The sequence below is a fragment of the Fragaria vesca genome, linkage group LG1 (assembly GCF_000184155.1).
Source record: "Fragaria vesca subsp. vesca linkage group LG1, FraVesHawaii_1.0, whole genome shotgun sequence".
In the NCBI taxonomy this organism is placed as follows: domain Eukaryota; kingdom Viridiplantae; phylum Streptophyta; class Magnoliopsida; order Rosales; family Rosaceae; genus Fragaria; species Fragaria vesca.
The window spans coordinates 9222401-9246006 of NC_020491.1; the positions used below are offsets into that span (position 1 = coordinate 9222401).

Here is a 23606-nt window from a genome sequence, read left to right on the forward strand (position 1 = left end):
TTGCAGGACTGAAGAATCCTCAAATTAGGGACGGAATTGGTAAGGGTTTTGAAGGGATTAGGTGGGATTTCAGGAGGGATGGACTTGAAGGACTCGTCGAAAAAGCGGAGATTTTGGGGTTAGGGTTTTGGAGCGTGTGGCGGCGACGGAAGTCGGGGTCGGAGATGAGAGAGAGCCATTGCTTGGAGACGCACTTGAAGCGGATCAGAGACAGAGCCGGCAACCTCAGCAGGACTTGCTTGAGAAGATCTTCGATGTTCGCGACGGTTTCTGCTGAAGAGGGTGACATTTTCATCTCTCAATTTGGGTTTTTCATTCCAATTCCTAAACCTTTGCTTCTCCTGTTATATAAAGGAGTGAAATAATGTAACGACATGTCGTTCATTCCAATGTTCATACTTCATAAGTTCATAGAGACTGACCTGTGATCAGTTCATGCACTCATTTTTTTTAAAAGATTCGGAAACGAAGAAGGGGTTGGATTACTTTACCCTAAGGTAATATGGGTAAACACTTCAAAACATACTTGAGCTGTAATGTAAGGTTTAAACAACAATGACTGATCCTATTTCATGATCTATAGCATTTCCAAAATGCATGTATCGAGCAAAACTTAGAATTATTTTTTCGGTTCTGTACATCCTCCTCAGATCACAGGAAATCTAACTGATAAAAGATCAAGAGAATGCTATCCACAAGGTGTGTAGCATGTAAGACCTCTTATTCTCTATGGCATACTATCAACAGTTACCACATGGAACAATTTCATTTATCACTCCCGGAAGCCTCAGAATGGTAGGTCGGAGATCCTCTTCCAGATGGATAATAGGAGTATGCCAAGGCTGCTGTACCAAGTGTGAGGGCAGTAGCAATCGAGCCCCAGACCCACCTTTGTCGTTTTGCCTTCTTCTCCCTGTCACGCCGCGCCAGCTCTACATTAAAACAAACATCATTAGAGCTGAAATAAGTTTCCAAAGGGAGAAAGATTCAACAGGACATAAACTGGTTCAAAAAGAGTAGTAGAAATATACACCCAGTACTCATACATAGAGCACTATATGTTACACCTATCCATCTAATGCAATTTTAGCAGTACGGAGATAACTGTCAAAAATGATTTGATAAGGAAGCAAGCTTTCCAGTTGCATTCCCCTTGAAGGGCTGGGTTGTTCCATTATTGCTACTTTCATATTCTAACCTAATATTGACTTCAAATAGAACTTATAACTTGCTAAAGAGTTGGTACAAGGTATAGAAATCTCACCGATGACATCCTGATTCCTCTGGACCATTTCCTGATTCATAGCTTCATAATTATGAAGCTTGTCGCACAACCTAGCAATCTCAAAGTTCTTCGCCTCAATCTGATCTTCCAACTCTGCCTCCATCTCTGCCCTTGCTATGGCCCTCCCGATAGAATTTGATACAAACCTAGCAAGATAAAGCTGTTGCCCCAACTCTCCCACAGGATCAGAACCTAGCTGCTCATGGTCTGTTGTAACAGTGGGATCTGCAGGAAGAGTCAATCCTACAAGAGATAACTGTTCCCTGATCCTCTGCCACTGGTTCCGCAAGTTATTCAAGGATTCCTCAGCTTGCTTCCGCTTTTCTATCTCCATCACAAGACTCAATCTCATCTCACGTAGCTCAGTTTCAAGATCACAACCCGAAAGCTGTTGGCTATGACCACCCTCAGATGAAAGTTCTATACAAAATAAGAATAAATGTAAGCTTTCATTACTGCTGAAAGAGACTATAAAAGACACATATGCAGACTATGAAAAACTGAGATCTTTCTTTCTCAGAGGAAAAAAAAAAAAAAAAACTAATAAGTCCAAAATGACAAATTCTCAAAATCTACAAGTCATAATTAAACTTCTGAATGGGACAAACAAGATAGGATTTGCATCCATAGGTTAGCAAATATCATGCAGAGGGTATATAAATATATTTTCTTTACATAATCTTTTCAACATTGAAACAGTTGAATATTTCTTTGTGAAACAAGTGTTTTCATGCCTTTAATTAGAACTAGCCACTTGCTAGTACTCTGAAGCATAGTGCAACATTTATGAGAAACAGACGCTGGGATTTCAATTATAGACAAGCCATTGAACTCAATATAAATTGAAAAAGTTAGTATCAACGTTTAAAACAACACAATGTAACACCTTTACTTAACAAGATTAATAATTAATATGAACTATTTTAGAAAGGCCAAGTTAAAGTTGCCTTAGTAACATAAATCCATTACTTGGCATATATAACTAACTTTAACGAGGCAAGCATGTTCAACTGCTATCATTTGAAGAAAATGTACGGTCAACTGGAGTGCAATTTGTTTTATAAGCAGTACGACGGTAATAACTTTGGTATGAAACAAAAGGATCTTAGTGTGAAGTTTTTTGTTCATGACATGTATGTCAGGTTCTCAATTTCAACACGAGACAGTTGGTAAATAGTCAAGTCATTTTCAACTTCTGTTCAAACATCTAATAAATTAAGTAAATACATCCAGATTAAGTTCGCTAGTGCTTGAACAGATAAATAGATGATATGTCGAAAGGAGATATCACAAGCAAAAAAAGATGCTTCAACTTCAGAAAGAGCAACACACCAGAAAATTACACCACATACTACTTAACTGAAGACACCAACTCTGGTAATGCAATAGGACTATTCAATCTTTAACCATGATATGCAGTACTTGTCAAGAAAAAAAAAACATGATATGCAGTAACTTGGATTAATGTAACAAACAAGAGGAAGGAAAGTCCAAAAGACTTGATGGGGAAAAAAACACAAAGAAAAACAAAGTTAAAGCCAAATACCTTCCCAGGCATCATAAAACTCCCCAGCAGGTATACCAATAGGCACAGAACGCTCTGCCCCAGCATTTCCCTCTCCATCTGTGTTACTTGTGACACTCATGTTATCTTTTGGATCAAAGAAATCATCACGATCACTTTCGGAAGCCATGGCACCTTGCTGGAACAAATCATCTTCCCTGGCTGAACCATTAGTCATACTACTAGTACCCAATTCAACATCACTGCTCCTAGGTACCCCATTACTGGTCTCAAGGTTCCCATTGCTGCTACCAATAGGATGGACACCATTTGAATGTTGTACTTGACTTGGCTTGGGTACGGTAAAAGTAAGTGAATCATCCACTGGAGAAGTTTCCGCCTTGGCCTCAATGTCGGTGGTGCCATTCAGTTTCTCTTTGTCTCCAGATTTCTGGTGCAAGGAACCATTCAGTTTCCCTTCATCTCCAGATTTCTGGTGTAACGAAACATCCTGCTCCGAGTAACTCTTGAGAAGGCGTGGGCCACGGCGCTTGTGGTTGACAATGTAAGGTGATGAGGGAGGGAAAGAAGTGGGTGAATCCGGTAGTGGAGTTGTCTCAGGAGTGGCATATAGTGCTGGCCTTATTGGAGGTCGACGAGGCTTCCTCTCCATAACCGAGGTGCTCTTCCTCCCCTCCATAACCGAGGTACTATTCCTCCTCTCCAGCTTCATGGGTCCCTCAGGAACAGGCATCGAATGTGAAACAGGCTTGGGAATAGGAACAGACACATCGGCAGATTTGGAAGAAGCACCAGAATTAGGAACAGACATGTCGGCAGATTTGGAAGAAGCTCCAGCTTCTAATAACCTATCTAAAGCTATGACAGAGAAAGTCGGCATTTCTGCAGTATCAAACAACCAATATTAGCAACAAAACCTTAACTCCTTCAACCAATTCAGTAAACCGAAAACCAAACACTTCCAACACATTCATTTACCACAAAACTAGTGAAAACATTCAAGTTCTGATAACCTCTCTAAAAGCATTTTCAACTCTCCTAACCTTCACCACACACCGAAATTAACAACCAGTAATCCTAATACCAAACATCTCCACTTTACTCCTTTAATTACAATCAGCAAAACAGCTATACATCATCAACCAGCCAAAATTAACACCAAAACCCAAACAACCAAACATGCAGAATCATTTCAATCTTAACTTTGATATAAAAAGTAAAAACCTCCAGGCTCTAACAACCTAAATCAACAAGAAAACCCTACCTAACAAGCTCACTCAATTCATTTCAATTTCTACAAAGTAAAAACCCTACGTATTACAAACTACAATAAAAAGAAAATCGAATCTGTACGAGACCTAAGGCCTTGTTTGGCCGCCGAGAAATAACAAACAGCCACAGAATCCAAGCTTCCAAGCGTCGCGGAACGCAGAATCTCAGCAACCAAACAGCGCAGAATCCAAAATCAAGCCTCAAAAACACAAAATCAAACCAAAAAAAACTAAACGAAGATCAAAACTCGAAGATTCTCCGAAATAAGAACGGGAAAATCACCTGCAAAAATCACCGGAAGGAGCAAAAGCGAGAGGCGGAGGCTGCTTCTTCAGGCGAGGAGGGAGAGAAGGATGAGAGAGAAACTACAAAGCACCATGAGAGAGAAAATTAGAGGTTTCGGAAATCGGCGTCGTCACCCTTCTTCTCTTTTTACCGGTTTAGAGAAGAAGAGAAGGAAAAGCCCTTCCCAGGTTTTTATTGTTTTTTTTCTTTTTAATTTTTTCTGGAAAATTTGAAATGACGGAAAAGGACTACTACTTGGTCACCCCGCAAATATTTCAAACGCTCTTTGCTATTTTGGGCTGTAGTGTCCTCCAAGCACTTCTTGCCTACGCGGCTTTTTTTTTTCTTCTAATTACCGAAAACGTCAAGGCGGGTTTGCGGTTTGGACGGAGAGTTCGAGGGTGTTATGGACTTTTGGTGTGGTTTAATAAGGGTGCGTTTGGCGGTTTTGCCTTGTGGAAGTGGAAGTCTGGCTTGGGAAATAAGGTAGGATGTGAGGGGGTTGGTAAGTGTGGGAATCATTATGTTTTCTTCTGACTTCTGAGTTTGAGGGTATGACTAGTTCTCATTTCTTTTGCTTGTTGCTTTGAAATCTCATGGGTGTTCTTTCTTTCTTGGCTTTCACTCCACTCATGTTTTATCTTTTTACCATTTGATTGATTTTATCTCAAGAATGACTCATGACTCATGGTACAATTAAATTTAAAAAAGCTAAAATCTATGCACAAGTTTTATGACTTGCACTTATGTGAAGAAGAAAGTTATAACTCAGTAAGAAGAAGCAAAACGTATAAGATTATGAAGAATGTACTTAATCGAGATATCTTTATGTGTAGATTGAGACAAAAGCAAACAAAGTCATTTTGTAATGGTTGAGATGACAATCACATTGTACATGTTGCATTTAGATAAAGTAATATGCTTGATTAGTTATTTACGTAGAAATAATATGTAGAATGCAATCTTAATCTCAAGACGATGAGTTAAAAAAAAATCTATTATGTTTTGATGCTTACCTTAACCTACTTTGTTACTATGTTATCGAAAGTATGTTCTTCTAAATATGATGTTAGTTTGCATATCGAAATAGAATGCTCCATCCTAAGAATATTTTATAATAGAGTTGGAGTGAAAAAAATGATCCGTCTTTTCCCCCTTGTTCTTCCTTGAACTCTTGTGAGCGGTCAACATTGAATCCGAAGCAAACCAGCGAGAATCATAGTTGAAGACTTGATTCATAGACAATGTCAAATTTGGGAGTAGAGAAGTTTCCACAATCTTCATAAACCTACAAGAAAGCGATTAAGCAAAGCATGGAAGGTGACGCAGGCAATGAAGTGTGTCTAATTGGGCAAAAGTGCTTCTGGAGAAGTCAAAAGAAAGATCCTATTAAGACGTCGTCACAGACTAAGTATGAGTTTGAGTTTTCTTTATTGATATTTTCGCTCTAATAGCAATAAAGAAAGGAGAAAAGGGAGATCGTCCAAAATCCAAATGGGGTGATGTGACCAAGACAAATGGAGCATCATCTACCATTAACCTTTTCTTCCAATATTGAAAGCCACCTCAGAAAGATTCTGAATCTCTGGTGGAGCCTTCCATGGGTTAAGATTCTCATCATATCGTGGAAAATGACTTAATTTGTCTGATATTTTAGTGTTCTACACAATGAGAAACAGTAAACACTATTTCACTCAGATTTAGATTTTATCTTTTACCTTCTTTCTCTCAGGAACGTAGCTATCCTACTGTGATCATGCAGAGATTTCCCAGATCATATAGGTAATGCTTCTCCCTCCCACTGCAACATGTTTTAAATATCTCCAAAGTAACTAATATTATCGTCAATCTAAAATATCTTAGAGTTAACTCGTAAGAATTTATAGGGTTGTAAAATCTACACATCTAAAATTAAAATCTACACACTATTTTTTTTTTGTTAACACATTCACAAGGGACAAATATTAAGTTACTAAAAAATAAAAAAGATGTGTGAATTTCAATTTCAGGTGTGTGAATTTCACATCCCAATTTATATTTTACTAATCTATCCTCCAACGCTCATTTTGTGACCTTGAGCTAGAGTCACACCTTAGCAGGCTAATTTGGCTCCGACTGCAGAAGGTGCTAGCAAAGCCACCACCACTTGTGACATCCATATTGCGGCTACACATTTACCAATGCTGCCCATACTGCTGCTCTAGGCATAATGCCATGGCTGACCATATCATCAAAACACAAACATCTTATCGTCTATCTTTACTGTCACGGCCTAACAGATCAATGAAGCAGACATGTCAAAATCGATATCAGCTGTGAACCGATGTTGTATCGCCACACAATGCAAGATGCAACTGCATTTAGTTCTTGGTAACATAACCGTGACATCTGCAGCCTTGAGGATTTCGAAAGCACCCGGAAACATAACTAGAGATTGTCCTTTCTGGCTTTCTACAATTGCAGCTACGGAACTGTTTCATGGCTTCACAACTAGACTAGAGTAGCAAGTGAACCAAAGCAGTACCCAGAATTACTGTATCACCGGCTCTTCAGAAGCGAGCTCCCTCAACTTCAGTAGTTCCTCTTCCCTCATTGCCTCAAACACTTCAAGCCCTTCTCGACCATGCCCGTGGCTTGAAAACCTTGAAACCAGAGTATTTTAAGTCACAAGGATTCGAACTCTATAAAGACCATACCAGTCCTCCACTCCTCCAAATACTCGGTCTTACAGTCTTACACCATTACTTCGGTATTCCTTTTAATCATAAGACCGTGGACTTGTCTGCCACAATCTGGGCACACGGCGACACCCCACAACTCTACTAGTGCCCAATACCAGACCAGAAGTATGCACAATCAGGTTGGATTCAGCACAATATAGACGAGCCATGTGAAGAGTCTCCAGTTCAGGTATAGGATGCAAGAAATGAATACAGGGTGTGGGTATTTCAGGATCGTTTCAAGAAACAGAGTGGCGTGTGTGCCAGCCCTACAGTTTGCATTTGGCAGGAAGGTGAAGAAACATATACAGCGAGGTACGACGGTCATGTTTTAATGAGTTTTATGAATTGAGACGAGGATATTCAGCATTACCCTTCAGCATTTGCTTCAGAGTAACAAGCATGGCTTCCAAGCTTGAACAAATAACCCCCCATGTCATTCAATAATATAGGCCGCCAAAACTAACTAGGGAGCTAAAAACCTTACAAGAGAAACTAAGCCTACATGGATATATATAATTACTAGCGGCAATAATCATCCGATGGATATATATATATATATATATAGTTACTGGGGGCATACAATTACATACTTTGCCGCATCTCATATCATGCATGAAGGCCTGCGTTACCGCTCTTCTGAGTTGAATTTGTTCCAAGCTTCCTGTAGTGAAAGTTTAAGGTTAAAACAGACCAATTTAACGGAAAAAAATAATAATAGAGTGAATAAGAAATCAAATTGTTCATAGAGGGAGCATTAATATTCATCTTTTCAGTCATATTTGTAAGCAACAAAACACATTGGCACACAACACACCTTTAGAAGATCGAAAACTTTTTCACATATGTACTTCTGATGAATACTGGCACCACGTTGTTGTAATTTGTCAGGATGAACACAGAGAGTGGCTTTCCTGTAAGCTTTCTTTACAGCAGCAGCAGTTATCACTTCTGTCAAGGGAATAGGCTGCCAACCACTATCAGACCCAAGGATCTGCCAATGAAGAAAAATTAGTAAAACAACAATACCCGAGAGATATGTCAGAAAAATAATTTATGCCATGATTCCGAAATACACGTAGAATGATAAAACCTACATATTGTAAAGTCGAAAGTAAGGCACGCAAGTTCCCTTCTTTTCCGCTTGACCACCGCTTGACATCTGCATCCAGAGTCTCGGCTAATCTCTGCAAACGAAATCGGAGACAACCAAATCAACGACAAAGTGTTTTAAGTTCCCAAGTTTATCAAATGTTAAGAGAATATATACATTTCTCTCTGCTTGCTCTCTTTGTGCAAGAAGATCACGCATATTCTTCTCCGCCAGAGCTTTTGCCTGAAACAGGGAAAGAAAACTTGGAATTATTATCTTGTGTATTCGATAAGAGTTCTAAGAGATTCAAAAGATATTTAATCATACCGCTCGTTCAGCTGTTCTAGCATGTCTCTCTAGTCTAGCCTTACACCTTTGAGCTGATTCACCTTCCTCTCCTTCATATCTCTCTGTGTGTTATGAAGTTCGCAAAAAGACCATTAGTATAGAATTAATCAAACAAGAATTAAATCTGATAAAAACTGAAAGCAAGTTTAAACAAGGAATTCCGTGGAAAACCCACTGGAGTGCTATACACATACCACCATAAGCTGTAGAATATGGGTGTCTTGGTTTCTGTGGGTCCTGAAGATCCTGTGAATTAACAGCCATTTTAGATTGATGTTGGAGAATTTGCATTCATCAAATGCTAGAAAAATCCAGCAGAAAAAGATACTCACCGAGGATGAAGAGCAATGTCTCAACCCGTTATTTCTAGAAGACACACTAAATTTGTCAGAAACAGATCTCTGTACTCGTTCCCTTTCAGCCATTAGCTTTTCTGCAGCACGCTCTCGAGCCTCTGCAGTTGCCCTCTCCACTGCAGCACGCTCTGCCTTGAGCCTGGCCTCCATAGCTGCCTTCCCTGCTAATGACTTCTCCCTGGCCTCTGCACATGCTTTCTCTAATCTTTCACGAGCCTCTGCCATTGCTCTTTGTCGAGCGTCAGCTGTTGCTCTCTCTAAAGCAACCCTTTCTGCTCTCTCACGAGCTTCCACGTACGCCCAGTCGCGAGCTTCAAGTGTTGCCCTGTCAACAGCCATCCTGTCCTTTTCTCTTTCCCTCTCCCTTTCTCTTTCTTCCTCAATCTTCCTAAGGCGATCATTTTCAAGCTCTCTTTCTCTTTTCAACTTTTCTGTTTCTTTCTCCCCATTTAGTGGGTCTTCTCTAAGATTATTGACTTTCCTCCCCGGTGCCTGGCTTGCATTAACTTGCTGAGATGATTTCCGGTTGTTTATTTCTGCCATAGCTGGATAAGCTGCTTCTGTTTTCCTTCTACTGTCAACAAACTCTTTCACAGGTTCGGCTGCCAAGTTTTCTTCCCGATTTGAGGAAGCATGGACTTGCTTCGAGTCCTTTTCTCTCTCTTTCCATTCCTGGGCACCTTCCATCTTTTGGGTTTCATGATCAAAGTCCTTCTGAGAGGTACTATTGAATTTTGGCTGTGGTATTTCAGTGCCAGAGCTAGCTTCTACTGCTTTCTTCACAAAGTTGACAAAAGGAATCAACTCATAGGCATCATCCATTCTGAAATAGCTCTTTCCAGATTCTGTGCCTACTTGGGCCAAGCCAGATAAGCAAGATGCTTTGAACTGCTCATCAACCGGCCCATTTGTCATTTTAACTCCCCCCATTTCTCCTTTCCTAATGCAAGGTTCAGCAATAATTTCTTCCTTTGTTTTCTTCACAGAGGGATCTAAGGGAAGAGATTCATCAGCATTTTTCCTTCTGAACTGCTTCTCTTTGTTTTCTAAATCAAGAGACACCTTTACTGGTTCAACAACTTCTGGACCTGACATTGTATCACTATGTTTGTTGTTGGACTTTTTCTTTCCATTTTCTTCATGAGCATGCACCTCTTGATATTCCTTCATTGTTTCACTGTTTTCATCATGGTTTCTTGCTATTTGAGTTGCTTGAAAGTTCTCATTGCAATCCTGGTTGCATGTCTCATCAGATAACTTGTGATCCTCTACTTCTTCCATGGGCAAATGGGTTCCTTTAACCGACCTGAGTTCCTGAACATTCTCATTTCTCTCTGTTCCCTTTTGCGTTTTGTTTAGGACTTCCACTTCTTCCCTGTCATCAGCAACTAAAATATTCTTCTTGGTCTCTTCCGACACACTAGCCTCATCTAACTTTTGCTGAATTTCCGCCTGCTTATATGCTTTTTCCTGAGACTCCTTCAATCTGTTTATGGCGTACTGCTGCTCACGAGCATGAGCCATTTTAAGCCTGCGCTCATTTTCCTCTCTTTCACGGCCATCCTTTTGTCTCTTCTGATATTCTTCAAACTCAAGAGCTTCTTTTAGCCGCTTCTCATTTTCTTCTCTTTGAGCAGCCTCTTTCTGTCCCTTTTTGTTTTCTTGTTCGAGAGCCTCCTTTATTCTCTTCTCATTCTCTTGCAACTCTAGAGCCTTTTTCAGCCTCTCCTCATTTTCTTCCTTTAACCTCTTCTTGATTTCTTCCTTCTCAAGAACCTCCTTAAGTCTCTTCTCATTTTCTTCTCTTTGAGCAGCCTCTTTCTGTCTCTTTTTGTTTTCTTGTTCGAGAGCCTCCTTTAATTTCTTCTCATTCTCTTGCAACTCTAGAGCCCTTTTCAGCCTCTTCTCATTTTCTACCTGCTCTTGGGCCTCCTTTAACCTTTTCTCATTTTCTTCCTTCTCAAGAACCTCCTTCAGTCTCCGCTCATTTTCAGCTTGTTTTAACGCCTCCTCGAGCCTTCTTTCATTCTCTTCCTGCTCCAAAGACTTTTGTCTGTTCTCAATGCCTTCTCTTCCATGAGATTCCTTATGTCTTTCCTCGATTCTAATTGCTTTATCATTTTCTTTTAATTTCACTTCATTGTCCTTCTGCTGCATAGCATTTTCAACATTGAACTTATTTTCTTTACCTTGAATCTCTGCCATATTGTCATACTTCTCTGATTTCGCAGATCTGCCTCTTTGCTTCACAGACTCTGCAGGCAGCTTGCCTGTTCCCAAACTCAACCCATTCTCCCCCTTCTCAAAAGTTTCTCGAGTCACTTTTACCATTTTCTCATGCTCTTTCCACCCCCGTGACTCTTTAGCATCTTTTGATCTTGCATTGCATTCCTCCAATTCACGACGTTTCTTCTCTAGATCTTCTGGATCATGAACTTCAATAACGGCACTAACTTTTTTATCAGCTTTTGCAGTCTGAACCAAATTCTTATCTTTATTTGCTAGCTCAAAAGCTTTCTTGGTGTCAACTAATGCCACCAATTCAAAATACTGTGTTGCTTCTTGCCATTCACTAGCTTCATCAATTTGGAAAGACCGCTGAGATGACCAGGATTCCTTCGCATGCTTCTCCTGAACAAGAGTTTTAGCTGCCTCCAAAGATTTTTCATCTCTTAAAGATTCTGGATCTTCTCTGACTTTCTTCAAAGCCTTCTGCTTTTCCTCACTAACAGCAAATTTCATTCTACTATCTTCTCTCTCAGAAGTTCCCCGGACTCTATCGTCTTTCTTACTGCTGGAACCATCATCAAACTTACCCACCTTTCCTTCCTCTTTATTTTCTTTCTTTGACCGGGATTTTGAACGGCTATGAGAACCCTCTTTCTTCCTCTGCATTAACTCCTTTGCACTTCTCAATTGTATTCTAGCTTTCTCCATTGCTTCTTTCATAGCTGCCGCAGACACTGCAGCAGATGAACTTGCATCTACCTCTACATCAAAGAAAGGGGGTGAAATATCACCTGATCTCTCATCAGACGAAATGGTGTTAGAATTGGAAGACAGTCTACCAGAATCTCCACTGTTGCCATCAAATATGGGCGGCGGCCGACAAGGTGGTGGCAAATGAGAGGGCTGAGTCCTGAGATTTATATCTGATATAGTTACAAATGGCTCTTTATGACGAGAACCATTTCTACCAGATCCTCTTTCAGGTTTCTGGCTGTCTCCATAAGCCTGTTCGGCTGAACTACCATTAAAGGGAAGTGACACAGTCTTTCTGAGATGCTTTTCATTTACCATTTCCACATTAGAGTACATATTGCACTTTCTATCATCAGTCACCTGCAAGCTTGGATTGTCGAATTTTGTCTGTCGCACGGGAGTAATTTCATCTGGCATATATCTGTATGCACTAGCAGCAGGTACCAGATTTGCATGAGTCCTCCCATTCAAAGATTCTTTATTGTTTTTTTTATGAGCCTTGTTATATGAAATGCCAAACTCAGAGCTGCCATCAAATGAATAGTAAGGATCTCCGTCTGAAAAGATCTGGTTCTTCAACGAATGATTCGACTCTCCTGAGACAGACCCAGATCCTTCTGGAGTCCTACGAATGAGAAAGCAACGAAAACATATTACAACATCAAATTCTAGTATCAAACAAGGCCAAATTAGGTGATAACAGTTTTCTCTCTCCTTACGATATGACAAAAATAGACAAAACAGTTTCATTCTTAAAGCGACTCATCCAGATAAATTAGAATATCGTCTGCAGCAGACATTAAGAACAAGAAGTTTCCCCAGCAGAAGATGTTGAACCCAGCTGATTAAAGTCGCAACCTTTTTACCTATTTTCTCAGCTTAGAATCTCACCATTCCTTACCTTATTAATCTACAAGCTTTGTTTCACATAGAAACACATTTTTTCCCCCAAAAATTCCCAAAACCGCAAACCTTGTTCAAAAAGCTCAAAAATTTACTGCTATTCCAAAACCAAAACACTAATGAACCACACATTTCAGTAAAAAATTACTTTAAAAAACGCACTTTGCTCTCATTTTGACTGAGAAATCAAGCAAAACGAAAGCGCGAAAAGCCAAAAAGCTTAAAGCTTTATGTTCATACCAAGCTTCGTCGGAGGAATCACCGTCGCCGGCGCCGTCGTGTTTCTGCTTGACCAGGTCGTCGTAGGCGACGGCGAAATCCAGGCCGTCGAAGCCTCCGAACACCTCGGAGTAGTCAAACCCGGAGCTCCGCACATCGAAAAACTCGTCATTCTCGTCGTCGTCGGCGACGGGGAGCTCGAGCACGGGAATCGAGGAGGCGCGTGAGCCGCTGAACGCGCCGAATATCTCGCTGTAGTCCTCGAGGCGCGGCGAGAGGGAGGAGCAGGAGGAGGAGGAGAGGCCGAACTTGGGAGGGCCGCCGTAGACGTCGTCGTAGAGGGTCTTGGCGAGGAAGCCGCCGCCGCCGCCATTGGTGATCACTTTGGGGTTGGGGCGGCGAGAATGGGAGAGGTTGTCCATGGTGAAAAAAGAAGGCGAGGTTGAAATTAGGGTTTGATGAGGAGAGGAGGGTTGAAACGCAGCGTTTTGGGGGTTCTGTTTGCTTTCTCTCTCTCTCTCTTGGGGCTTGGTTTTGTGCAGCAAAAGAGAGGAGCTGCAGCAGAGTGCAGACTGCAGAGAGAGTCTGAGTGAGGAAAGAGGAAGATGAAAGTGGGAGGAAAATGAAAAGTAAGAAAGGGTGAAATGACGGGAAAGGACTCTCCTCTCCTATTATTGCATTATTTTGCATGACTTGACTCTCCGGTTTCTTCCTTTTTCTTTTCTTTATTTTTTTATTTTTGGATTAGTCTTGTAGGAAGGTTCTTCTGTTTTTTTTTTTTGGTTTGTTTAGTTTTGACTTTTGAGTTTTTGACTAGTTTTGCTCTCATGGTAATATGGCTCTTCATTTGGCTGTGAAAATAGGAAGGAGAAAGAGAATTGACATTTTGATTGCAAGGATTTCGTGAACAAGTACACTTTAAACGTCTTTTGCTACTTTGTTATTGGTTTTTTTTTTTTTTTACTTATTTCGTACGTGGTGTGTGTTTTAATATTAAGATCGGTAAGGCTGAAAACACGGCAAAAGGAGAATTAAGTCCTTACACAAACTAATCCTGCCAAAATACTTGCCTTAGGGAAGATTTTGTTTACCGTTATTTTTAAATAGTTAAAGCGCTAAATCTCTAATGGATATAATTAATGAGATTTGATTAGTTCATGTACTATTTCAAGAAACCTTTTGATTTTGATAAACTTTACATATCGTTGTCACTCTAAGACAAAGAATATAAGTGAGGACGAGCTCGATTCATAAAATAATAGTCTTATCATATTTTAATATCAAAATAAGACGTATGAATATCTGGATGACGTATCATGATATTTATTATTATTATTAAAATATCGATCGTCATGATGGGTATTCGCAAGAGCTGAAAATATTTTTGTTTCTCGAACAAAATAATCATACACATTACAAAAAAGATATACAATTATCAAACTTTGAAATTGAGATAGCATGCCAATCGTGGAACATATTGGTGAGGCTTACAATTCTATAATTCTCAATATTTATTATTACCATTCAAAAAGAAATATGTTTATTATCAATAAATAATGAAATCAAAGTGATTGGTTTAGCCGGTAACCGGTGACAAAGAAGAATGCGGGACTCATGAAAGACCAAACAATTTTGATTAATGTGTTTGGAACCCAGGCAGGAGCAAATTTAGGTTTGAAACTTAGATTGGTTTTATTATGCATGCATCCAAGTGGACAACCAAACTGTCCCAATTTTGGTACGATGAGATAAAATCAGGTTCCCACACAAGCACTTTGGGAAGGGATTTGAACAGCAGAATAATGCCAATGTTCTACTGTGCTTTTTGTTTGGTGCTATTTGACTATTTATGGGATGTTGTTGTAAATACCAACAAGTTTGGTGGGCATGTTTGGCAGTTTGTTCTGTCACAACCTAGCTAGTTGTATAACTTTGTACTTCAATGTCTAATAATTGGGAAGGATATATATGGTAGTATTTGAAGCTGCCTATTGAGGGAATGGTAGAGGTTGTATGGTTTGAGGTAGATGAAGGAATTTCAATAGGGTAGTATGAGATCCCTTGATTTGATTTGGTGAAAAGGTGGTTTGTCATTGTTGATTTGTTTTGGAATATCATTGTCATTCGTTTACATAAGCGATTGATTTATGTGGATGATGATGTTTGAGACTAATGCATCTATTGTATTTGAAAAAGTTTTCAACTTGTTACGACGGTTAAGAGTAAAACGAATGATGATTTAAAATACATTGATATTTGAATAGATGATATAAGAATGTAACTATCATAGGTGTTTGATGTTCGACTATATATGATGCGTAAGATCTAAATGACAGTAAATAATAAAAAGGGTAGGCTAAAATAGAGCTTTCATATTGCATAAAGGAACACCAAATTTGCAATGCCTATTTCCAATAATGTTAGAACATCCATCCATGCACACAACAGATTGTTTGTAAGCAACATAATACTTTTTCACTTATTTACTTTTTCTTGGCATTATATTTTCTTGTTTTAGCCAAAAGGTGAGACCTAAAAAATTCCATGAAACACCAACTTGGATTTTTCTCAAACTTGGACAAAATCAATATCATCATCAAATTTTGGAAGGCATTGAAACCACTCCTCTTCATATTTTCTTATTTTGAGAGGCATTTTTATTCATATATACACCACCTAATCCATCACTTTAAAATTGATTCAATCATCAAAGGAATATGAAGTCTGTTAACAACTTGCAATAAGCAGCAAAAATTAGGTGTCAAAATTAACAATGCATAAATACCCATGAGGGTTTTGGTTGGTGTAGCCATTCAATGTGGATAATATGTGCATGTTATGTGTGGTTTGATTCTTTTCCCCACATTCTGAAGGTTTTGATGGTTTTTCTTTTTTTCTGAAGATAAAATAAACGAAGGTTTTGATGGTTACATTATATAGATTGTGGCATTGATTTCAAGCCTGGCTTGTACAGAGTTTCAGAGGGACCAAAAGCCAATTGTTCAAATTGGTTGCACCATAATTTGCCTTGAATTTGGCCTTAGAGCTAATTATTAGCAGGTCCCTGAATGCAGCATAACACATTTAAGCTCTATAACTCCATTGATGGCTCCTTCAGAGAACAACTAGGACAATCACAAGCTCTACCCATGTATAAATTGAGGTAGACACAACCTAGGTCGTGACGGGGTGGACCTTCTACCGGATTACAAACTCGATGATTGTCAGTCATTGTGTATTCATCAATAACTAACGTATTTTAAATTACCCGTATTAAACTACATTCTTTATCTATGACAACACAAATATTTATGTCATGAACGATTAAAGTAAAAATTTTCTCCGTGCCGTAGGATTTTGAGTGTTCATAGAAAACAACTACCTCTATATCCTCATCTACAAAAGAACAATCCCTTCCAAAAAAAGAAAACAAGTACAATAATCGAACTTCATGGATATTTTGCACATACTACTATAAACTTCACATCATTATCCTTAAATTCTGAGTTTGACAAGCAACTAACATCTATATTTGATCGCAAATTGTCCTTATCATGTAATAAGAGAATATGTGTATGATTATAAAGTTATATCTAAGGATGTTTCATACTTTTCCAAAGAGGTATAAGCTCCTAGCCTCCTACCATCATGAAGGACAAAGCTTGATTAACAAAGAATCAAGCACAAGCTACCATTGCTACTTGATTTTATTCTTCTTTAAAGAAAACCCACAGCTAGCTAGCAGCTGGTTGGACAGCAATTATTATTATTTCTTCTTCAAAGACTTTCTTCTGGTCTGAAACATTATTTTTGAGCCACAACCTGCCTAGGATTTCCATATTCCAAAGAAGGAAAGATTTAAGAAACAGACACTGTCTGTCTCTCTTGGTCTGAATCCAGGACAAGATAAATAAAACCATTCAAACAAGGTTCTGGGAATCTGAATATAGTTAACTTAATCAAGATTAAACAAATGTAACTATTTGATTATTCTGGCTAAACATAGACAACACCTTCTTTTACATTTCTTTGGCACCTGTCCCCATATACCCTATCAAACAGTCCTAAAGAGCAGAAGGACCTCTCCTTTTTTCTTACAGATAAGAAAAAACCCATTTCTTTTTTCTTGATTCAAAGATTCAAAGAAACCCTGCAGTTCTGGGTTTGCTTCATTCTTTATCAAATAAAAATTACAGTTTCCCTGTGTGTTCAAGCAAGTTGCATGGGTGTTTCTGACACTTGTTTCTTTCTTCTTCTTCTTCTTCAAAGGTTTGTGATGATAATATTAAACCCTAGAAAGATCAGAGAGGATTGGCTCTTCCATAAGCTTCATACCAGAAAAGAAGGGGGGGGCTTCTTCTGGGGCCATTGTGTTTGCCACTTTATGACAAGTCTGAGACTCTGAGTTCAGCTAAAGCATACAAAGTCATCATTCTTCAACTTAAATAATGACTTGGTATGTATAGTTTATCATACAGAATATAAAAACTATGAGTACACATTAGAGTATCAAATGGTGAACAAGGAGGAATTATACAATCCCATATGAGGGTAAGAGCGCAAATGCAGGGTTGGTCGTCTCAAGTCGATCTCTACAAAAGTGATCAATTGTATATTTCTACTTGTATAATTACAAGACGTGGTGACATACATTTTGGTTGGCACGCTTAGTGGCTGGCACATACATTTAGAATCAGTCATGTTTCTTCTGGATAGATAGTGAAGAAGACACACTGGCTTTGAAAATTTGTAAGGAGTACAAATATACATGTAAATAAGAAAAGAAAATTAAACTAGTGTTTTCCCATTACTTTGATTTGGAGTTCCGGATCGACATGAGCTTATGATAATTTTATCAGAAAATTTAGGAACAGTATATGACAAATGGTCTACTCGTAATTTTAGTGTTTCAAGTTTCTAAACAATCATAAAAGTACATGATATTAGAATCACGACACATTTTTAGTACATGACGTCAGTAACGCTGTTAACTCTATGTAATTTCTTAATTTTCAAATTTTAGGAACAGTATATGACAAATGGTCCACTCGTAATTTTGGTGTTTCAAGTTTCTAAACAATCATAAAAGTACATGACATTATAATCACGACACATTTTTAGTACATGACTTCAGTAACGCTGTTAACTCTATGTAATTTCTTAATTTTCAAATGGTGATTTTAGGTTTTCTCCATTCTCTATTTTCTTTATATTTGTTTTACTCTTTTCTATTTATATACTTTTTTTAAAATTTTGTTAACTCATACTATAATCTTAATGACTTTATTGTCTGCAAGTAGACCATTCTATTCTATTTTCTGTTTTAATTTTGATGTTCCAGAAATTGTTGTTTTGTTACTAGTTCAGCAATGAGAATTGGATCTTCTGTGCTAAAAAGACTTTGCTACTCCTAAAAAAAAAATTATTACTAGTTCAACAATGAGAATTAGATCTTTTTTATTTATCTCTCCTTAGTAATTTTTAATTTTAATAATTTATAATTGCTAAATTAGGGAGTGACGGATTTATCCCTCAAATTTTAACAGAAAGTATACAAAATAACCGAAGACATAACGGCATGTACATATTTTTGGTTGAGATTAGAAGTTCATGTACCTTTATAATTGTTTTGAAACTTGAAACATTAAAATTAGGAGTTGACCATTTTTCATGTACTGTTCTTAAAATTTTCCCATTTTTATATAAAAAAGTTTGTCACCAAGTAGAAAACAATAACCAAGTTGTAAATGGGACAATCATCAATCAGGTTCCAATGTACCAAGTAGTACAAACTACCAACAATTCAAAAATGGGTAAACAACGAGCATTGCATGGAATCAAGAGATGGAAGAGACTTTAACCTCATGAGTTCAATTTCAAAATCAAGGGTTCTCACTTGTCAACCAGTATATTTTTGGATTGGCAAAGTAACTATTCAAATTTTGAGATGATGTTGGCATTATCATTACAAACCTCTCCAACAACTTTAACTTTCAAGTTTTGGGAACAGATGCCCCTCAACTTTTCCTTATGGTTTGTTAGTAGGATAAGTCCTCATAACCTTTCACTGAAAAGGTCATTATTAACTTAACTATGATGGTAATCAGTAATCACCCACCATGTTTGCAATAATAGTTTTCTCTAGGAGTCTAGTACTCCAAAAAGAGAGAGAGAGAGATTAGTCCGAAATCAAGAGAAAAGGGGACAGATATAGACACCATAGATTAAAACAGTGATACTAACCTGAATTGAAACCTCTGAATCCTGCTATTTGTGGCAGAACCTTAAACAATATGACCATGCAAAGCTCTGATATCCATGGCAGTCTTGAATCTTCAATTTCAATTTTTCAATAAGGCAACAAAGAACTTGTGATATAATAGTCTGTGATAGCGGCAACGGAAGAAAAAACGTTTTGTTCGACAAAGTTTCGTATGCAGCCCAAAAGCTTTAGGTGGGCTTAGACTCTAGGGTTTTAAGTGCCTAAACAAGTCCTAAAAGAGGCCCAACTTCAGCATCTCTATGTCAAAAGAACAAGAAGAAGAAACATATAGGAACTGAAATTTACACTCTTAATTTTACAATCCACACTCCCACTTTACTCTTTTGGTAATTTAAATTTTATCTTTAATGACATGTGTTTTGTCTTTTTGTGACAATTTTACCAAAAAAAAAAGGTAAGAGTGTGAATTGTAAAACATGGAGCGTAAATCTCACCTCCCAACATATAATGCAAATTAACCAACAAAAAGAGGTTAGAGAAGGTTCCAGGCATCGACTTTTGCTTTTTAGATTATATAAGAACACACTCCCTTCAATAATATTTTGCTTCATTTCAGTCTTTAGCTAAAAATTTGCAAGAAGTTTAGTTTACAGAATAGCCATGGCGAATGGAGGAAGAGGTGATGCTGTCATTACGATTGAAGCAGAGAAAACAAAGTGGCTACTTCACCCATTAGCCGGAAACGAGTCTTGTTGCATTTTCAGAGTTCCCCGGTGCCTTGCAGAAATACACCCCAAGACTTACCAGCCTCACATAGTCTCCATCGGCCCTTACCACTATGGAAACCAAGACCTTCAGATGATGCAGGAGCACAAACAGAGGTATCTTCGTGACCTGCTAGCTCGAACACAATCGACCGGTCCGAAACTTGATGACTATCTGCAGGCTGTTGCGTCTAGGGAACAAGACATAAGAGATTGCTACTCGGAGAACATCAAGTTCGGCAGCAGTGATCTAGTTGCGATAATGGTGCTGGACGGTCTCTTCATTATCGAACTGTTCTGCAGAGAGTTTGGACTAGTGTCACTACCACAGAGTCATGGTGACGATCCGATCTTTAACTTGGCATGGGTGAAGCCTAATCTCATACGAGATTTTCTCCGGTTGGAGAACCAAATCCCTTTCTTTGTTCTTCGAATCTTGTTTGAGAAATTCAAAGCATCAAGATTAGATATAGAGCTGTCACTCTCCAAGCTCGCTTTGCAGTTCATTAGTTACGCAGTAAGAAGACCAGAAGAAGTCTTGAACCAGCGTTTTAAAGCCAAACATTTGCTTGATTTAGTGGGGTTGAGCTTTGCACCTCAACCTCGTAATCATCCTTCTCATCCAACTCAAGACAAGAAGCTGAAACACACTCCTTCCTTGCTCCTATCAATCCCACCTGCAAGAACACCTATCAAAGGCATCAAGTCGAACGCATGGGAGGTGGTGAAAAATTTGCTAGCAGGACTTAAACCGAAAGCAGTGAAGGCATCAGAAGAAACACCTCTCGAAGGCGAGTCAGTCCAACTGATCAAATCAGCAAGAAAGCTATATAAGTCTGGAATTAAGTTCAAGACAGTGGCGGCAACGAGCTTCTTGGACATCAGATTTCGCAACGGAGTACTCAAAATTCCAAACATATTAATAGATGATCTTCTTACTGATTTATTTCTATACTTTGTTGCATTTGAACAGTACCATTACTGGCATTGCTCATCAAGGCACATAACAAGCTATGCAGCATTCATGAGTTTCTTAATCCGGACGCCTGAGGATGCGACATTTCTGCGCGATAAAGACATTATCGACAACTATCTTGGAACCGATGAGGAAGTTTGCAGTTTCTTTAGAAGCTTAGGTAAAGATGTGACATTCTATACTGGTGAAAGCCATCTATACGAGTTGTTCAAAGACGTGAACAAGTATCAGAGAAATGTTTGGCATGTGACATGGGGAGAGTTCAAATTCAAGTAGTTTGATACCCCCTGGTCTTTCTTATCTGCTTTAGCTGCTGTAATAGTTCTGCTGCTTACGATACTTCAGACCTTCTTTACTGTTTATGAGTATTACCGTCCACAGAAGTCTGCCTGATGTGGGAAGCATGTCGATCACAATCCCCTCCACCCTGCACAATTCCGTTTCAGTAGTCGTTTCTGTCACTAGTTTTCCTTGTCTCTCTTGTTTGAATAAAAATTTGTAATTAATATAATAAAATGATTACTGTGAGTACGAAGCACTTGCCCCTTATTTTCACTTCATTCATGAAAGTATTTTTTTTCTTTTCTTTTTGCATCCCACAGAGAGGAAATGATGAACAACATATTTAAAATTTTGAAGAAAATTATGAAGTACACACTTAAAAATCTTTAAATCCTATCAGCATGAATCATGCGTATATATAATTAACTGAACTGCTGGAGTTTGCTTCATTTAAAAAGGGGATTAAGCTTGTGCATGTTCTTTTATTCTTCGAATTGACCTGCTGCAATTATCTGGTTATCAATCTATATATAATTTATGTATAAATTAATACATGTTTCAATTCTCGCATTTCGGGTGCTCTAATTTATTAACACGACCTAATATTGTTCATCTCCATTTTTTATTTCTTTCCTAGCCTGTCCAGTTCATCTGAAAACCTTAATCATCTCATTGAAACCTTATTTATTCAAATACAAACATCCTTATTTATTCAAAATGTATGAATTTTCTTAATTTGACCTAGTTTTCGATCATATTTTCTCATCTTAACCGTTCATATTGTAGGTATATATGAGTAGATCATCTCTACAAATTTTAAGCTAATTTAGAGATCGTTAAAGTATCGAAAATGAATTAAATCAATGAACGAATTAAAACTGTTTAACCTGAACCGTTCGTGTTTTCAGTTCTAAATCACATCTTTAAATACCTTAACGATTATCAATTTGGCTGAAAATTTGTAAAGATGATCTACTCATAGATACCTGTAATGTGAATGGTTAAGATGAGAAAATATGATCTAAAAGTGTGTCAATTAAGAAAATTCGTACTTTTTAAATAAATAAAAATATTTAAATCTGATAATAATTATAACAAACCAAATATATCTTTCCCTCTAATAGCAGTGATCGAGTTGAGTTGACATCAATCACCTCATCTCGCTCATCATCGTTCACATTTGGTTTTTGCACTTCCTTATAAGACAACTAGAGCTTTCCATCAATCCATGCATCCAACACCAAACCAAAAACAAACAAACTATTACTCTTCCTTGAATACTCCGATCAACAAACAACAATGTCGTTTGTATTTCCAAAACCATCATACAGTAAGCCCAGAAACAGCTCTTCTTCTGTTTTTGATCTGGACGATAATCATTATAAGTTGCTCTGGCACCCAGAACCTGATTATGATGAATTACTAATTCGTCTTTCACTCTTTGCCTTCAACCGACTATCTCCCAGTGATCAACGAAAGCAAGTAGTGAAAATCAGTCGCACAGTCAACATTCATGTGCGATTCCTGGAGAAAAGTGATGAGGCTTCCAGACTGGCAACATTTGCTGAGCTATTCAAGAAGCTTCCCTTCTCTGATCAGCTGAAGGTTTTCCTATCAGAAGTTATACAGAAACTCAAGCGTGAAAGCCAAGGAATGACGTCTCGTTGGGATTGGAAGTCCTATTTTGGGAAAGTTTTCTCAGCTAGTTGGTTGCAGGACCAAAGCACCGGTGATCAAGACATGCACAACGAACAACTCTCCGACGGAGATACAGCTGTTGTAGCTGAGAAATGTGAAGAGACCTCCACCAAGAATGAAATAAGTTCGAATTGGACGTCCTCTTTTGGGGAGTTTTTCTTAGGTTTCTCAGTAATTTGGTTCCAGGGACAAAGCGCCAGTGGTCAAGACATGCTCATTGAACAGCTCGATAAACAACTCGACAAGAGAGCCAGAGGAGTAGTGATTGACAAACGTCGGCAGGAAGAAAGTGAAAAGGATTTCAAGCTCAGAAGATTTATAGAGCTGTGCATGAATGTAGTCGACTTTCAAGTCCAAGAGGAATTTCTCAAAAATGCTGAATGGAAACTACAAATATGGGGACACAGTTGTGATTTTAGGTTGGTCGTTGAGCCGCAGGATTTCGACAGCGCTGCTGAGCTACTCTCTCGTCTCTGGACTTTTGGGGTTTGCCTACTGTCAGCCAAGTATCAAGAGCAGAAGATTGTTGAAATTTCTACTCAAGTTGAATCAGGTGTCGAAACTGAAAGACCCCTTGCAGCAGCAGCAGAGGATCTGACTAGTACTCCTAATCATGAGGAAGCTATGAGAATTAGAAGATTGACAGAGCTGTTTAATCAGGTTCCAGTTCCTACC

At 38.4% G+C, this 23606-nt stretch overlaps 3 protein-coding genes across 3 annotated transcripts; 1 reads left to right on the plus strand and 2 right to left on the minus strand.

Moving 5' to 3' along the window:
- Nucleotides 1–456: 456 nt before the first annotated feature.
- Nucleotides 457–4546, minus strand: LOC101294881. Its single transcript, XM_004287829.1, has 4 exons — nucleotides 4365–4546; nucleotides 2832–3692; nucleotides 1265–1705; nucleotides 457–932 (listed from the first exon to the last, which is right to left on the minus strand). The coding sequence occupies exons 2-4, from the start codon at nucleotides 3688–3690 to the stop codon at nucleotides 766–768; spliced, it is 1467 nt and encodes a 488-aa protein (XP_004287877.1). The 5' UTR covers nucleotides 3691–3692; nucleotides 4365–4546; the 3' UTR covers nucleotides 457–765.
- A 3132-nt stretch (nucleotides 4547–7678) lies between these two features.
- Nucleotides 7679–13532, minus strand: LOC101295164. Its single transcript, XM_004287830.1, has 8 exons — nucleotides 13010–13532; nucleotides 8861–12491; nucleotides 8723–8774; nucleotides 8508–8590; nucleotides 8358–8423; nucleotides 8185–8274; nucleotides 7905–8081; nucleotides 7679–7751 (listed from the first exon to the last, which is right to left on the minus strand). Exons 1-8 carry the CDS (start codon nucleotides 13408–13410, stop codon nucleotides 7716–7718), a joined length of 4536 nt encoding a protein of 1511 aa, XP_004287878.1. The 5' UTR covers nucleotides 13411–13532; the 3' UTR covers nucleotides 7679–7715.
- A 6339-nt stretch (nucleotides 13533–19871) lies between these two features.
- Nucleotides 19872–21227, plus strand: LOC101312004 (UPF0481 protein At3g47200-like). The gene has a single exon (XM_004289082.1). The coding sequence runs from the start codon at nucleotides 19872–19874 to the stop codon at nucleotides 21225–21227; it is 1356 nt and encodes a 451-aa protein (XP_004289130.1).
- The last annotated feature ends 2379 nt before the right edge of the window (nucleotides 21228–23606 follow it).

Coding starts and splice junctions, on each gene's coding strand:
- LOC101294881 (XM_004287829.1), bottom strand. CDS start 3,690: ATGCCGACTTTCTCTGTCATAGCTTTAGATAGGTTATTAGAAGCTGGA. Junction 1,706..2,831: donor GTTTTATGATGCCTGGGAAG/GTATTTGGCTTT, acceptor TATTTTGTATAG/AACTTTCATCTGAGGGTGGT. Junction 933..1,264: donor GAGGAATCAGGATGTCATCG/GTGAGATTTCTA, acceptor GTTTTAATGTAG/AGCTGGCGCGGCGTGACAGG.
- LOC101295164 (XM_004287830.1), bottom strand. CDS start 13,410: ATGGACAACCTCTCCCATTCTCGCCGCCCCAACCCCAAAGTGATCACC. Junction 8,275..8,357: donor GAGAGCAAGCAGAGAGAAAT/GTATATATTCTC, acceptor TTTCGTTTGCAG/AGATTAGCCGAGACTCTGGA. Junction 8,082..8,184: donor TACTTTCGACTTTACAATAT/GTAGGTTTTATC, acceptor CTTCATTGGCAG/ATCCTTGGGTCTGATAGTGG.
- LOC101312004 (XM_004289082.1), top strand. CDS start 19,872: ATGGCGAATGGAGGAAGAGGTGATGCTGTCATTACGATTGAAGCAGAG.